Genomic DNA, 17,032 nt, shown 5'->3' with positions numbered 1-17,032 from the left:
AGTCAAGATGCGCTCCCTAATCAGCATATCGGCCATACTCCTGGCTTGCTCAGCCGTCTACGCCGAATCAGCAACATACAAGATACACCATAGGTTCTTATCCCATCCTTCTCCTTCTTCCCCCACGCCATTCCAGCATTTCGGTAATCTGTTGGTACAAGATACCCTTACTACACTTGAGGATGGACCAGCTGGGTCAGATCAACAGACAGATGATGGGAAGGGATGGTACCAGGTGGGAATCCAGCTGGATCAATATGATACGCAGGAAGAATGGTTGATAGGTTCCACCAAGGCTGTAAGTCAAGGATACTGATCTACAAATCTTCACACTTGCGGGATGATACCTGCGTTTTCTCGATGCCGAACATCCGCTCGTTGCCTGGACAGTATTATTCATTCATGTGCTGATCATGGTAATTTGCACTCACTTCGATCATAGTGTTATTTATCCACTTCATCACCCAAAATCCAAATTCACCTTACCACCTCTTCAATCCCTTCTTCAATCTCCATCATACCCCACCCATCATCGATATCATATTGTTCGAGCACTTCCAACTCCACCATATCAGTCAAACTGCCTGCAGGATTGAATGAGGTGACATTTGATTTGATAAAGGATATACATAAAACATATAGGTAAGTATATACAATTCCCACTTATCATGCAATATACCCCATTCCGTGATACGGTATCACGTCAATGGCAATTCTAATTTCCTCAATTGATCACCTACTCTAGCCCCTCACTCGCTCCACCACCTACCGTCGACCCCACGACAGGCTCACCCGCTCCGCCCGAAGTGGAAAAGACGTTCTTCCAGAAATACTGGATGTACATCGTTGGTATAGCCTTGTTCTTCGCTATTCAGATGGGTCCCGATGAGCCTAGAGGAGGAGCAGCAGCGAAGTAGTTTATTCACCTCACGTTCTTTCTTTCTTCTTTCGCAAGGGGGAGAAAGGTGTACAGCGCGAAATGTCACTCAGTAGTCTATTGGTTGGTATCAAAGACCTGTATAGAGTAATATATAAAAATGCATACAGATAAATCTCAAGATATCATTACAATCCGATCCAATACCCGTAAATCACCGAAAGACTGAAACTCGTAACCCATATTACTGTAAGCTATCAGACACACCGCCTACGCCTTGTTCTTACCTCCCCAGGGGGGAGCGTTCCCATAAACCCAAGGACCTGCTGGTCCTACTGATTCAGGTTTGAGATCTGATATATTGTTCGCACCGATGTTACGCATCGTGTTGGTAATTTCTTCAGCTAGGACTGTGTTGTCGTATAATATAAACAGATCAGCTTTTGTATCTCTGAACAGTTGTATATATATGTATGTAGATGCACCGCAAATGGAAGGTGGACGCCGGACTTTTGACTCACTCTCACATAATCTTACCACACCATCTTCACCATGGGTTCCATTAGCATATAAGAAACTTCTTCCCAACCCGACGGCTTTCGCACCGAGTGCTAGAGCTTTCACTACGTCCGCACCTGATCGGACACCTCCGTCCATCATCACGTCGATCTTATCGAATAATTCAGGTTTGTTAATTCGCATTTCGTATAATAGATCAATAGGTGCCGGAGCACTAAAATGATCAATGAGGTTTTAGCCAAAATTCAATTTTATTTCATTGATACGATGAATGAGATTGTAATTGATAGAAACCAAAACTCACAAATCACATTGTCTTCCACCATGATTAGACAATATTATGCCCTGTACACCATGTTGGACGCATAACTCGGCATCCTCCATACTTTGAATACCTTTGACGATAATAGGGAGGTTTGTGTTTTTCTGCATATCGATCGTATAAGATAATGTCAGTCACAGCATCGAACGACGACCTGATGAGTGTACGAAAATTCACTCACCCGTATGAACTCAATATCTTTCCAAGTCAAATTCGTATCCTGATACCCGGATATAGCCTGACTAACACCCAGGGGAGCCTTTGACTTTTGCTGACCATCCGATGAAGGTGGAGGAGCCACGGCCGTCTTTGCTCGTACATCCCTAGTCCTCTTAGATCTCCAGGGAGTATCAACCGTGAATATTATTGCTGATGCACCTAGTTCCGTAACTTTCTTTAAGAGAGCCTCGGATGCCTTTCGATCTTTGTTGAGGTAAATCTGGAACATGACTTGTTGGTTTTGTTCGCGGGCTGACATGATTTCGTCGAGTGAACAAGAAGCGTTGATTGAGATCTATACATGTTGGAATAAAAGTTGATTAGCTTAATGATCTTTTCGATCAGTTCTTCTTCTCGATCGAAAGTAAGTTGAGACAAGAAGAACAGTAAGGGAACTGACTTACACCTTGTACGATCCCACATTTACCAGCACCTTTAGTCAAATTCACCTCACCCAGCGGATGACCCAATTTTGCCATTGCAGCAGGAGAGATGAACACGGGTAAAGCAGTTTTCATACCTACAAATTCGGTGTTGATCGATCCGTTGGTAGCGTCACGGAGGATTCGGGGTCGGAAATAATATCGTTGGAAAGCATCTTGGTTCTCCGCTGCGGCTATTATCGATAATTGGAATTTTTATTAGTGAAATTTGTAGATTTGTGATACACCCGATGTGAGGTGGAAAGGCAGAAAATGTGGGAACTGAACTCACTGAATTCCCTATCAGCCGCAGACTTGTAATAATTCCAAGCAGTCCCTGACAAGACTTGCTCCGCCCAATCTTCGAAATCATTAACCAACAACATCGAGTCTACCGGTGGTAACTTTTTTCGAGCTTCTTCGATTCTTAATTCCTCTTCTGTAGGTTCTTCTTCGGTGGGTTCGGGCATCGAGAGGGGATCTACAGGACCTAGGTGTTGGGATGGTTCGAGAGTGTCGAGTGCATCGGGTGGATGAAGGGGTTTGAATATTTTGCTGTGAAGGTGTAATAGGAGATTTATCAATACAAGCATGAGATAATTACCTGATCGTCTCAGAGGGACCTAGATATGTGAAATTCCGCATACTCACGTTGCATCTTTACCTGCGTTAGCCAAGATGATCTCCGCTCCTCCTGGATGTTGTTCAAGGAAATCAGTCACGTCGTATACATTGCCCTGTGATTCCGATCCACATAATATGAGCTCCAATCTATCGTGAGCAAGTATAGCTAGCAGCTTACATCGATTATGACCCAACAATCATCGTGCTTGGTGTGTCTCTGGACCTCCTCGAAGCTTATTAACTTCTGACCTGAAGGTTGCTTTGTTCCAGGGTACTTTTCTGTACCTTCGTCTGCTTTGATGGATGGGATGAAGAATGTTTTGTAGGTTATTGCGATTCCCTAACAGTGACCACCATTATATCAGCTTCCTACTACATGATCGTTATTTTGGGGACAGACATGACTCACTGCTGCTGCTGCTGCCACTACCACTAGACTTGTCCTCTGTCTTGAAGAAGCTGCACTCGAGGTGAAGTACCTCCCTCGGGCAGTTGCGCGCACGGACACTGATCCCACAGCGGTAGATCTAGCAGCTTTAGGTAGATGTCTGAACATGTTGCAGATGTGGTACAGTTCAGTACAAGGATGATGATAATTGATCCCCTTGAAGCTATGTGAAGTGTCGACAAATGATATCTTGATCAATTGTCTCGCTCGATATTTTTAGGATACCCATGAATCCATCTCGGTCCGGCTGACCCGGTGGAGACCTCCCCCACTTCTAAGTGGTAGGCTCACTCAAGGAATTATTCCAGAGTGGGGGGGGGGTGCCTAGATGTGGATATGGATGATGATGATGATGATGTGCCACATACGTGCAGTGAGTTTTAAACTTTGATCTTGAGAATTACTCTCTCGATCGATGATGGTTTTCCAGCAGGACGCCACTCCCCTCCTCTCACGTGTATCTTACGCTACATGTTGGTCAACCCTGTAAGATTATTCCAGCTCCAAGATTACATTTCCGCTGGAGAGTGCTCCTCCCCTTTTGTGCCCTTCTCCCATCTTCTTTCCCGTATAGACAAGTCCTGGCCTGGAAATTGGACAGACAAAGGGTAAGGACGATTGTGAGTATGCGACAGGACAGTTGCTTAAGACCGACCAATCTCTCATCGATCTACATATATTTGTGCGGCAAAATACAAACAAAAACACTTGTGAACCAGTTAAGGTTCGAGATCGATCATGACATGATGACGAGGACCACCCTACTTAGGACCACCCTACTTTGTTTTTCTGTTTTTTTTTGCTGCTTTGTGTTTGGGTTATTTCACTCGATGGCTTTTTCCCATCCATCTGTGTGATTGTGGTATTATTGCTTGTATGTGTATGTTAATATCAGTTCCTGCATTTACAGCAAGACTTCTGATCAAAAGGGAATACTCGTAGAATAGCATCGGATCTTTTTCTTAAATATCCGTCTCCGTTGATGGATTGGGATGGGATTGGATATGTGAAACATGAGATATGCAGGGTGAAGCCCTTCGATGCAATTATCAATACACAGTCCTCGTAGTGAATGCATGGAATCTACTGTACGAGACAGCAAAGTATACAGCAAACTGGTTTTTGTTTTGTCCGATGATGAAGGGGTACTATCATAAAAGGGTCCGAAGCGCCACAAGTAGTTGATGATCGACACTTTTCAACCTGTACCACCACTTCGACCCATTTCTTCACTTTCTTCATCTTGATCAGTTCTTGTTGCATTTGCGCTGTCACCACTACCATACATACATACACGAACCAGCCCAACGCAGATCACTCTGAGCATAGATTGAATCACGAGGGAAAAGATTGATGGACTGAGGTGAGTTTGAGAAATGTAAATTGAGAATGGTGTTTCACTTTTTCAGTTATTTTCATTTTACATGATTTGATCTGATCTGATCGTGGGTACCTAATCACTAACCACCTCCTTATGCTGTCGTCATCATCACCTATTTTCCACCACCTGCTATCAACCTTACATACTCCTCTTCTATCATCTGCATCATCTTCATCTTCTATCTCTACTTTGCTCTGCATTGAAAATCGTTCAAAAGCATAATAGCAACCCACTTGATCCATCTACACATTATCGATCTATCACTCATCACCATTTCCATCTACGCCGATCTCCAATTCTGACAAACGTTTCACCCTCTCAGTCGACAATCGATCGCATATACATATACATATAATACTCCAACGACCTATACGATCCATCACTCATATCAATCGACCATTCCCATCTTTTCATTCACTCTCATCCATGGTAGATCGACACTGTTAGAACACAATCGATCTAGCTGATCATTGTAAATCAGACTATTAGAACACACAACACAGACAAGACTTTTCTACGTTCATTTGTTTGTTTGTCCTTGAGTACTCTTTACTTTCGATCGGTCTATCATGCCCACTCCAAACTCATCATCAAGAGTCAATATGGCCCCCCGATCGACTCCACCACCACCTTATAGGGCTTCCTCGCCATCGGAACCCCTTCACTCTACCCACACCGATCCTTCTTCTTCTTCATCGATGCGCCGTACATCTTCATCGTCAAGCTCCGCCCATCCATCATCGGCCTATCCTACTCCCGATTTATCCACTGCACCTACTACCCCTTCGCAGTCCACTCCAGCCATCGGCACTCGATCGTGGCGACCGACCGCCAATGTGCCCTCACACGTCCATCGGCGACACCGCAGAGTGGGATCGGACGACGAAGAGGCGAATCGGTGGTTATCGGAAGACGAAGGGGTGGGATCGAGTAGTTCAACACGTAGGAGAAGACGCAGTATGGGTCCGAGAAACGAAGATCGGGATAGTGGAGGCGGTAGCGATGGTGGTGGTGCTGGACCAAGTACCTTGATGAATCGCAAAATCACCAATACTGAAGAAGCTTTAGACGCCATCAACCGATCGAAGCGATCACTCGCAAACAGACCTCAACCTCTTCGAATGGCTTCTTTCGACTCCCATCCTACCCGATCTGCCCCTTCTCCCTCTGATGCTCGACAATCTCAATCAGCTGCTGCTGTTGGATCCGATCCCCCGCAGATCGCACAGCTAATTCCTCCCCCTATATCATCCGAAACTGGGGTTGGACTAGGTATAAGATCGAACGATGCTGGGCCTATACCAATCATTCCTACTAGTCAATTACCTCTCGATCCCAACGGTGGCATTATCCCACTCATATCGTCTGCTGGGGCTGTCCCCGATTTCGCAAGTGGTAGGGGCGGTGATGGCATTGGTGGTCTTAACCTACCTGTAGCAACTGGTGTGGCAGAGGATATCGAATCGGCTGCGTCGAGGCTGGAGAAGAGGAGAGATATGGTTGACAAGCTGAGCCGTATATTGGGATGGTAAGTGATTTCTTCATGTCATTCCGCACATCCAGTGGTTATTGACTTGTAAATCCTATAGCGCTCTGTGTCCTTCGGTCGATGGTCATAACCCTTGTCTCCACCACCCCATTACCCTTCCTTGTGGTCATACTTTATCATCAAATCATATATTCATTCCTTCTCCACCTCCTCTCCATTTCACCAATGAACCGCCACACGAGATCTTCGCTGCCCAACAACGACAACATCAACAGCGATTAGCGATTTGGGCCAACGTCATGTGTCCGATTCCGACCTGTAAGAGGTTTAGTCCTACGGCTAGCGCATCCAGTGTGATGACAAACATGGAATTGCCTGGAAGTGCCAATGCCGAGCAGGATTGTCAAGGTGGTTCTGACGCGCAGAGAAACGTGATGTCAGCATCAGGCGTACATTATTACCCACCAGCGCCTACTCCAAGTACAATGCCCGCTCCCCCACCAGCATACTCTTCCGAAGCTCCTGCTGCTGCAACGGCATCTCCATTACTTGACGTCACAGTCGACAAAATTCTTGCTATTGTTCAGAAAGAGAAAGTGAGACATGAAAATCAAGCAGTCAGAATTGTAGGCGAGGAAGATACAGATGTCGAATCGTCTGATAGTTCAGATAACGAGGCTGAATCTTCCTTTTTACCCCCTAACACTTCGCATTCTTCGTTGACCGACGATTTTTCTCATTTGAACCATTCTTCATCTTCAATTAGTCTCAACAGAACTGGCTCGAAGAGGCGTAGAGGAGATCGCAGTGAAAGAACGACAAGAAGATTATTACCTAGGTCAAGTTTGGGTCAGAACAATCAAAGCCAAAATCAAGATAACTTTGAAAAAGAATTATTAGCAACTTTGGAATGTGATGTATGTGCCATGTTATTGTATAACCCTGTGACTACACCTTGTCAACATGTAAGTGATCGGTTTCCTTCTCATTCATCTCGGTGATTGACCCATTTACGTGATTTCATTCGAAATATCTTACCAATGTTGGTACTGGTTAGTCATTCTGCTCGAAATGCCTTTCACGTTCCTTGGACCATTCTTCAAGATGTCCCGTGTGCCGCCAAGATCTACCTAGTTTCGCATTCTTCCAGGATCATGCGGTTAATAAAGTGATATTGACTATTAGTGAGTTTCATGTTCTAACGTATTTCGCCTTGGGCATCAGGTATTAACGGTTGATCCGCTTTTTTAGTCAAAACTTCTTTCCCTGAGGAATACGTTGAGAGACAACAGGCTATCGAGAGGGATGAACGAGATGCGCGACTCAACACGCCCATCTTCGTTTGTACACTTGCTTTCCCGGGGATGCCAACGATCTTACATGTCTTTGAACCGAGGTACAGATTGATGATCAGAAGATGTATTGAATCTACTTCACCGAGGTTCGGAATGGTCTTACCTGCCAGGGGAACGGGTTCACCCCAACTTCAAGGACTCATGGAATACGGTACGATGCTGGAAATCCAATCGGTACAGATGTTACCTGATGGACGATCTATGGTGGAGACTGTCGGTACGCATAGATTCAAGCTTTCGGAGAAAGGTAACCTGGATGGATATACTGTCGGAAGAATTGAAAGGTATGTATGTTTCTTCCCACTATTGCTCACAATTTACCAGTAATTTGTTTCGGATATGGGGGTCTCATATCGTAAAATCATCTCTTTTATTTCACATGCCCGAACATATTGAAGTTGATTGCAGCGCAGTATCGCTAACATTGTTCGATGACTGTAAACATATTCAGGATCGACGATGTCTCACCCGAAGAAGAAATCGCCATGGAAAGAGAAGCTGTTTTAGCTCGCGCAAACGCCACAATGTCTCGGACTAAACCCGCTGGCCCTTCAGGTTCAACTTCATCCCCGGTCATCGCTTCTAATACCACTCCTGCGGATCCGTCATCAGGTCCAGGTAGTGTTAGTGCGTCCACCACTGGAATTCAAAGTGGTGTACCTGCTACTGCTTCAGCATTACCAACGCCTGCTGTATTTGGTGGTATACCGACGTTTGGCGCTGGACCTGGATCGGTGGACTTCGCCGCTTTAGCTGCTTCGTCGGCTCAATCTCAGACACAAACCGCCACAAGTGTGGACGATACACCTGAAACGACCGAGGAGTTGATGGCTATCTGTCAAGCGTTCATCGATCAGCTCAGATCAGGTAGTGCACCATGGTTGTTACAGCGATTGAACAATACATATGGATCCATGCCTACCGACCCCAGTGAATTCAGTTATTGGATGGCTTTAGTCAGTCAACTTAATCATGTGTACTATGGAATGTGATGTACTGACACGATCGTCTTGTAGGTGATGCCAATTGACGAGTATGAGAAAGCGAGGTTGCTACCTATCCGATCACCGAGATTGAGATTGAAGTTGATTGTACATTGGGTTGAATCGCTAAGGTCATCTTGGTGGTGAGTATACTCTCAACCTGATGCGAATACAAACTCAATCTGCTGATACGTGTATTGTTTGTACATATAGGTTTTCAAGCGGGTAAGCTGCTTGTTTTGACACGGTTTCGCAATGAAGCTTAGCTGACTTCATTATTCCTTATTTTTCTGTTCCTTTTCCGACGTCCTCGTTGAAATGGTAATGGTACATCATAAACAGGTGTGTTGTCGGTTAATCTGATTGGTATCTCCGCTCCCGCCTGTACTGCTCATTCGATCGTTCATCAGAGTCGTAAGGCTAGTCCATTCGTTTCGACGATGAAGTTTCGTCTCCATAAAAGTGACGTTAGGATGGGCAAGGGCGACATTTCGATATATCTTTTTACCATGAACATGTTTATACACAATATACGGGCTTTCCACTATATTAGAATTACATACGCATTTTATCACTGTATCTACCCACACGTCTTTTTTCGTATATTGTACATTGTATACTGTATACGTCACCGCGCACTTCATATTCACATAGATCAATTTTCATTTCGGACTTCACTGTGTTCGGAATGAACGGAGAGAGAAATGATGCATGATATGTAGCATATATATAAGTTAGACAGATCACAATACCGTATGTTGCACAATATAACATGATTGCTTATTGCCGGGATCTCGAAGGATCATAACCTGAACCATGACCATGACCATAATCATGGTAATAGCCTGAATAGTCTTGCTGTTGGTGTTGATATGGATATCCTCCGGGTTGACCAGATGGAGGTGGAGGCATCTGATTGTAATCAGGGGGTAGTATAGGTAGAACTGTAAAGAACGCATCGGAATAAGCTATGATTCTTTTAGATTCGATTTGCGATGAAGTCAAAGTGGAAGTGGTACTTACGAGAACCTTCACCGTACGAGTAGTTGTTAGAACCAGGTTGAGTCTGTACATTTCACAAAGACGAATCAGCTATCTCATACCCAACACAGTACTATACAAGAGGGGACAGCTTGATGTGTTATCAAGGACAAATAGAAAGAAAGCGATGTACGACTGGTTTGACTTACAGGTGGATAACCTGTTGGTGGTTGAGGTGGAAGACCAGTCCCTGAAGGTTGACTACCATAATACCCTTGTTGGGGTGTATGATGTCTTGGATCCAGAGAACCTTGAGGCCAAGCTTGTGCTTGTCCAGGTCGAAAATCAAACGGTTCAGAAGTATATGGTACACTAGGTTCCAAGAAATGGCCTGCTGTTCCTTGAGCTGTGAGTGTGGATGATTCACCTTGAGCGCGAGCGCCAGCTGACGCTTGACTTTTACTTTTTTTATGTGATTGAGCTTTCAATCTGAGAAAAGCTCCCTCTACCAATTGTCTAGTCAGTGTAACTACTGCTGAACTGTCTACATTCTTAAAATGGTAATGAAAATCGTCGTTGTTCTCATGTAAGATCTTAGCTGCTGATGCACCTTCGTAGTAACCCGTGGTGTACAACGTGTTGATGTTGTCTAAGGAGTTATCGAGCACTTTCTGAAGGGTGCTTACATATCTGCTTAGCTTGTTTCGACCGCCTGGCTCTGTATGAGTTTGCCAAGGAGGTCAATAGTCGACAATCGATAACGAGTTCATTCAAACGTATGAGATTTGGTGTGGTAGAAAAGTCATCAAGCCCAAAACGGAGTGTATTGTATGGTTGTTAAAAGGGGATATGTACTGTGCTGTACTGTACTCACCACTGGCATCGTAGGTCGCTTCATACCCACTACTCAATGTGATGACGTCCATGTCACTATGTTGCTACTTCTGCATAACTAGCATTGGTGTACAGTACATGGCGATTTCAGAGCAAAGCGAGACTCACTAGTTTGCTCAGTTACGACTTCTTCTTGCCTCCAGTACACAGCTGACTGATAGAAATGTTAGAACAGTTGGTGCAGCATTCATTTTTGAGCGATGTTTGTTAGTCCCTTATATAGATAGAAAGCATGAATACTATGGACTTCGGAGTACCATGCTGAGTTTGTCCAGTATCGATCTCTGGAAACGCTCGATTGTAACATGACAACTCCGATACCGAGACCATCAAAGGACTATCATTTGAGGTATATCGGACTCTGTAGAGGGTGATATCCGGCAATTTATCAGTTCCTTTTCGCTGGACGCTCCACAGCCGTAAGAAACTGTACAATAGATATGGACCAAAATCCTCGTATCGCCTTTGTCATTGTATGATTCGTCATGCATCCATGCCCTCCGACGTTCATCGACGGAAGCGGAAGGAAAACAGACCACATCAAAACCGCACTTCTCTTTTCGGTACTTCAACAACATTTGTAATTTGTTTTGAGGAGTGTTTCGGTAAGAAGTTTTTTTTATCTGAGGTGTGATGAGATGGTTTTCAGTCTAAGGACAATTTCGGTGAGCGACTAGATAGTCGGACTGGACGTGAATATTGCGGAGAATCTGTGAAATAGTCTCGGCGAGTGCCAACTAGACTTTTAATAGGAAGGTAAGTGGACATTTGCATCTAGATTACAGTACACCATTGCTCTCCCCCAGACTTTAGCGGTTGAGTTTGAAATTGCGGACGCTACAAAGCTCAGACAGCATCGGAGGTGTATTGTATAGCGCTACTGGATGTCAGAGACTACATACCAGTGTCGTGATGTCCTGACGTACAAAAAGTGCAATGCATCACTTCGGACTGCAAATATTCTATCGGTTGTATCAGAGACATTGAATGATCACAGACAATGTACTGTAGGCACACTTTGTACATAGTAACTTGCGTAAAAACACTGTAATGCAACTTGATTGCAGTACGAGATTTACTGTACCATACAGTACAGTGCTCGTAAAGTACAGCATTTGACTGCATCAGAGGCGTCAATCTCTAACAGGATCATACACTTCACCAGCGTGAATCGTAGTAGTCGTATCGTCATTCGATCGCTCTTCACCTGTGTAAACGAAGCCACCATACCCTTGTTGTTGCTGTTGATAACAGCTTTTCTGTTGATCCTCATAAGCCCTAAATTCTTTCGCTCTCGATAAAATCTGACTCATCAATACCTTCCCATTCGAGTATGCATCGACACCGGTATCACCATAGAGATCCTGGATTATCGTACTTCTCTCGCTGAAAATAGAATGTAGACCTTGTCTGAATACTTTCTCGTCATTCTCGAAAGCTACCAGAGTGGGATAGTGGAATTTTGACATTTTCAGGGAGAGGTGTTCGAGCCATGCTTGAGTTGCGGTGTCTTCATTTGGTAAATTCAATGTCAGAGAATCTTGTCTTTACGGATTACACACTTGAGTTGTACTTACCACATGACTTGTAAGTTTCGGTGTAATCTCGCATCGGTCTGATATTCATATAACTCATCGTGCTGAAATTGGAGTCATATTCGCTCAAAGGGATTACACCCTTCAACACCGCCCGTGAACAAACGTTAGAACTCTCTACTGCAAAGAGGACAAAGCGGTATATGTACTGTAACTCACCTGAGATTGAGGAGTATCGAGTGATCCTGCATGTCCAAAGGGATTGTACACTTGACTTTGTGGTTGTGCTTGTAGTTGTGATTGTGGCACTGCGACTGACGTTGACCCTTGCCCAACGGCAGACTGGTCGTACCTTGTCATTTGTTCGACTCTCTGTTGCGTTGTCAACGTGTTTCTAGAAACTTGATTATGATAACTTGACACCCCGAACAGAGGTTCGTTGTTCCTCTTTCTCCCTTTGGCTTGTTTCTCGGAGCCAACTTGATTTGATCCATTGATCTTTCTACCATCTGCCTGGCAACTACCTCTGACCCTTGATGACCATATACATACCTATGGTATGTGTCGCTCGACCTAGCTAGCGTGTTGGTAACCGTCGCGTCGTCTGATGGTCCAAGGGCCGAAAGATCTAGGCTGGATTCTGAGATGAGCTCAGATGTGATTTTATTGATCAGCGATTTACCTCTTCTGGCTGGGTTTTCATGTCATAAGATTGATACAGAGTCGGCAACAGCGAGAAGGGAACAAAAATCGTAGGAATTATATGGAATGTACTTACTACTCTGATTATATGTGGTTTGATGGGTTGAGAACGGGGTGATATCGCATGTCTCCATATTACTTACTACCGTCTGATTGGTAAAGTGATGATGAGTATTGGTATATCTCAAGCGAGAAATTGGGAGGCGAAAGAGATACATACTTAAGACCTTTACACGATTGTTCATACAGTACGTCTAAAGCTGGGACGAATCATACGACTCATACCGCTGTCGGAGTTCCATACGATGGATCAATCTGATCTCAATTGAACCGCCGAGCAGATATGATTGATTACGGTACAGTGACTTGGGTATCGCAAAATCCACCATTTCTTGTGTAGATTGGAATCGCTGAGTATGAAATTGAGTGCTTGTGAATCAATGACACCGATCAGTCCAGGCATGATAGGATAATATCGGCCGCTGCCCGAAATAGGGACGCCTGACGGTATTAGCCAGCAATAGTCCGATCCGCATTGTTGCAGACTACGCAACGCAGTCTTGTCTCGATTCGCACCAATACCTGATCGCAATCACGACAACAAAGGAGCAATCTGATCTCAAGATTCCTCGGAATATTCGTTATGTTATCAGATATGCTTCTGACCGAGTCGGAGTATACGCAAGATGCGCAGGATACGCAGATATTCCTCGCTTGCTCACTTGTAAAGTGTCGTACTTGCTTCTGATTCCTTGAATTTCTTCCCGACCTCCGATTTCATATACCGCTAGTTCTAGAATGTCCAATTGTTCCCCACTCTGGTACTCCGACTCGGTAAGTACACGCATAACAGCCTCGGTCAGTTTAGACCTGCCTTCCCATAATGGGTAACAGTCAGCCAATTATCTGTCGTAAGTTGAATTGTCAATGTTTCTAACATAAAATTGCATGATGATGATCTTCCCCCATACCGTAAGAAAGGTATATCCGACCAACCGAGAATGTGGGGGAGAAGGGGATATAACTACAACGTTTTCAGGTCTATCCATATATTGACCTAATATTCTATCTTAGACCCTGGCCATCGGTATACTGCATCGCACTAAACGGATCTGAGTCTCCGCATTGTTGAAGATTCGGTCTACGCGGACGGAGTGACAGAAGCGGTAAGGGGTTTATTCCTGTTGAAGTCCCAAATCCTATAGAGTTGAGCTACACCCGTAGAACCGACAAAGAAGTTGACAGCGGCAAGGGAGTAGTTGACTGGGGTGATTACGAATGAGTATCGGACCTATTACACGAAATAATGAGATGGTTTAGTCAATCATCTGTGATCATGGTATACTCAAACGTAGAGAAGAGGTGGGATTCAACCTGTTCTGAATGACAATAAGGAAAAAGGAAAGGACCGAAAGCTGACAGGGGATTGAGAGAAGTTTCCAATGACTGTCTCTTCTCTGTCTCTTAAGGAGGCAAAGACAATTTGTATACGGTGAAATCTCCTTTTCCTTGTATGTTTGAATCACTTCTAAACGCTTTCATCACCAAACCACATTTACCCCTCGGATTGCGCTTGATCTTCTACTCGGACTTCCATGTTTTCTCGTCTGACACTATTCCTCCCAACAATATCGAGTGTCCACAACATCTTTCTCATGGAGGTTGGCGGGAAGGAGAAAATATAAGCAAATCCAAAATACTCACCCAGATGAAACCTGTAGCAGCCAAAGCGACATTCTGGGAGACCGATAATTTATCTGCAGGTCTGGAAAGATCCTTTAATCCGGCAGCTACTAATCCCCATTTCGCCATAGGGGCCCAGAAGAAGATTGTTCTGTTGTGCGATGTAGTCGATGATAAATGTGGAGTGGAAGTATAAGTGATAGAGGTTGAGCGAGAAACAAGTTGGGGGAGCAAAGGTAAAGAAAGATGCAAAAACAGAGATGATCCATTGTCAGCGTTCTGGCCATGCCGTAGATCGATTCCCTGTCGCCAAAGTTTGTATGACTTACTTGGGTCCAGCAGGATGGTTCATGAACGCCTGGAATTTAGAGGTAGTTTGAGCAGCAGCGGGAGAGGCCATTTTGATCAGATTTTTCTTCTCTGTGTGATGATATCGATGGGTTGTACGGCCTGAAGCGTCAACAGTCCTGGTTCTGAATGGTGAAGTTGGGTACTAGTTGTCGAGTATGTTTATGATCCAAACTTGCACATGTCATCAATAACGACGTCTTCGCTCATCCATCACCATGAATTTACGGAGATCAAAGTGGGGGGACGGACACCGAGGTTACCACGACGGAGTTACGGGAAGAGTGGCAAGTGTGGCACTTGGGAAGCGAATGGGGACCCCACATCTCATGGCGAATGGTTGAATGATGAGATCCATCTGAATCTGATCACCAGAAACGTTCGAGACTGACTGTTATAGCTGCAATCGATAATCGTCTTTCTCCCCCTGACCTTTGCCCTCATTCTTTATACCTGTTGTACCTGCCATAAATAAACCACCATGATTCCGACACCTTATCTGATCTTGTCCGGGATACTATCTACCATATCTTGTGTCACATCTGCTCCGGCATCAGCAGTCACTGACAGTGATCAACTCGTCCTAGGAACCAAACAACCGAGACCTTTGGTGATCTGGTGAGCTTATGACATGTCATTTATCAGGTCCGTTTGGATCATACATCTCATATCTCAGTGTAGGCACGGTCTGGGCGATACAGCACTCTCATCCGGGATCTCCTCGTTTATCGAAGATATCAAATCGATGCATCCTGGGATTTTCGTCCATTCAGTTCAGATACCTCAAGGAGGTAGTCTGGACGATGAGAGAAGAGCTGGATTCGTAAGTAACGTAACTCAGATCTGCTTGCTATAGTGACTCAGGATCGCTGATATTTTCGACTGCTACAATTTTCAGTGGGGCAATGCTGAGGATCAGGGCTGGACGGGGTGTGAGCAGATCGCTTCCATACCTGAGCTGAAAGGCGGGGTGAGCAAATATTCCCTTTTCCTCTGACATTCCCATCAGATCTCAAGACCTTCACTTGCTATTGGTCTCCACATGTCTCACAGTTTTTGATTAACTTTGCTCTGACAGTTCGACGCAATGGGGTTCTCCCAAGGTGGTCTGTTTATGCGTTTCTACGCTCAGTATTGCAACGATCCACCTGTCCGTAATCTCATAACGGTAAGTTATCATTCTGATCCAGATCAACAAGATTCCTTAATTACCAACTGTTCGATTTCAATTCCGTTTAATGGCATGCCAGTCGGTGTGATATGCTGACTTATCGTATGAGTTCAGTTCGGTACACCCCATTTTGGCATATCTGCCTTAATTCCCTGCCCCACCCCACCAACCCTCTCGTGTCTGCTTGCGGCTCGAGCAGCTAGAGCGGGAATATACACACCTTATGCTCAATCGCATATAATCCAAGCCGCCTATTTTAGGGATACAGAGCGATTAGACGAGTTCTGGGATGTGAATACGTTTATAAGGGATCTTAATGGAGAAAAGGGACTGGGTGGTGAGGACGGCGATGAAGATGATGAAAAAGGAAGGAATGGTAGTGGATTGGGTGTAGAGGGGTTGGACAATTTCGTAGCTGTCATATTTGATCAGGATCGTAAGTTGGTTTCTCACCATGAATCATGCCTATTCCTATTTGAGATTCTTGCATGACATTTGAGGCTGACGTTCTGATTGACTGATCCGTAGGAACCGTATCTCCAGCCCAATCATCACATTTCGCAACTTACTCTCCTCTGAACAAAACAGTGATTATACCCATGACGGACCAGCCGATGTATATAGGTGACTGGATAGGCCTAAAATCGCTGGATGAGAAAGGTGGATTGACTTTGGAGCATTGTCCGGGGGAACATATGGATCTGGGTGGAGAAGGAGGGTGCGGTGAGAGGATGGTCAGGGATTGGGTAGGGTGGAAGAAGTAAATTGTCAAAAAGGCTTCTATCGTGTGTGTTGACACTAGGCTCACTGCTCGCTGAATTTGTCAGAGAAGAGTTGGGGGTCAATTTACTTATTCAATGTTTCTCCGCTGTTGCTGTCAGTGATAATCATACCAAAATCTGTTGTATAAGTATCTGCATGTATCATCAGAGATAATATCAATCATAATGAAAGACACTATATGGAACCGTCAAGATGGTTGATAAACTGAACTGATTTATCACATGCAAACAGATACATCTGTCCGTTATTAATTCGATTATAGAAGAGATAAATTGAATTATAAAAGAGATAAACTC

At 44.5% G+C, this 17,032-nt stretch overlaps 7 protein-coding genes across 7 annotated transcripts; 3 read left to right on the top strand and 4 right to left on the bottom strand.

Moving 5' to 3' along the window:
* Nucleotides 1-7: 7 nt before the first annotated feature.
* Nucleotides 8-917, top strand: L199_006162 (uncharacterized protein; the record flags this gene model as incomplete). The annotated part of the gene is made up of 3 exons (XM_064891863.1): nt 8-298; nt 443-642; nt 746-917. The coding sequence occupies 3 exons, from the start codon at nt 8-10 to the stop codon at nt 915-917; spliced, it is 663 nt and encodes a 220-aa protein (XP_064747935.1).
* A 230-nt stretch (nt 918-1,147) lies between these two features.
* On the bottom strand, nt 1,148-3,539 carry L199_006161 (uncharacterized protein; the record flags this gene model as incomplete). The annotated part of the gene is made up of 9 exons (XM_064891862.1): nt 1,148-1,287; nt 1,399-1,610; nt 1,701-1,822; nt 1,900-2,232; nt 2,342-2,553; nt 2,652-2,914; nt 3,011-3,096; nt 3,162-3,323; nt 3,393-3,539. 9 exons carry the CDS (start codon nt 3,537-3,539, stop codon nt 1,148-1,150), a joined length of 1,677 nt encoding a protein of 558 aa, XP_064747934.1.
* Nucleotides 3,540-5,381: 1,842 nt separating this feature from the next.
* L199_006160 (uncharacterized protein) lies at nt 5,382-8,786 on the top strand (the record flags this gene model as incomplete). Its single annotated transcript, XM_064891861.1, has 6 exons — nt 5,382-6,340; nt 6,402-7,266; nt 7,359-7,485; nt 7,553-7,940; nt 8,108-8,612; nt 8,673-8,786. 6 exons carry the CDS (start codon nt 5,382-5,384, stop codon nt 8,784-8,786), a joined length of 2,958 nt encoding a protein of 985 aa, XP_064747933.1.
* Nucleotides 8,787-9,419: 633 nt separating this feature from the next.
* On the bottom strand, nt 9,420-10,546 carry L199_006159 (uncharacterized protein; the record flags this gene model as incomplete). Its single annotated transcript, XM_064891860.1, has 4 exons — nt 9,420-9,583; nt 9,663-9,705; nt 9,830-10,338; nt 10,495-10,546. The coding sequence occupies 4 exons, from the start codon at nt 10,544-10,546 to the stop codon at nt 9,420-9,422; spliced, it is 768 nt and encodes a 255-aa protein (XP_064747932.1).
* Nucleotides 10,547-11,647: 1,101 nt separating this feature from the next.
* On the bottom strand, nt 11,648-12,885 carry L199_006158 (uncharacterized protein; the record flags this gene model as incomplete). The annotated part of the gene is made up of 5 exons (XM_064891859.1): nt 11,648-12,024; nt 12,092-12,191; nt 12,269-12,551; nt 12,602-12,740; nt 12,828-12,885. The coding sequence occupies 5 exons, from the start codon at nt 12,883-12,885 to the stop codon at nt 11,648-11,650; spliced, it is 957 nt and encodes a 318-aa protein (XP_064747931.1).
* A 1,007-nt stretch (nt 12,886-13,892) lies between these two features.
* Nucleotides 13,893-14,834, bottom strand: L199_006157 (uncharacterized protein; the record flags this gene model as incomplete). Its single annotated transcript, XM_064891858.1, has 3 exons — nt 13,893-14,042; nt 14,456-14,585; nt 14,764-14,834. 3 exons carry the CDS (start codon nt 14,832-14,834, stop codon nt 13,893-13,895), a joined length of 351 nt encoding a protein of 116 aa, XP_064747930.1.
* A 429-nt stretch (nt 14,835-15,263) lies between these two features.
* Nucleotides 15,264-16,717, top strand: L199_006156 (uncharacterized protein; the record flags this gene model as incomplete). Its single annotated transcript, XM_064891857.1, has 6 exons — nt 15,264-15,400; nt 15,464-15,605; nt 15,681-15,752; nt 15,861-15,950; nt 16,068-16,389; nt 16,482-16,717. The coding sequence occupies 6 exons, from the start codon at nt 15,264-15,266 to the stop codon at nt 16,715-16,717; spliced, it is 999 nt and encodes a 332-aa protein (XP_064747929.1).
* Between the last annotated feature and the right edge of the window lie 315 nt (nt 16,718-17,032).

The sequence above is a fragment of the Kwoniella botswanensis genome, chromosome 1 (assembly GCF_036426115.1).
Source record: "Kwoniella botswanensis chromosome 1, complete sequence".
NCBI lineage: Eukaryota > Fungi > Basidiomycota > Tremellomycetes > Tremellales > Cryptococcaceae > Kwoniella > Kwoniella botswanensis.
Note: the sequence above shows the minus strand (reverse complement) of the source record. Positions and strands in the feature narration are given on the sequence as shown.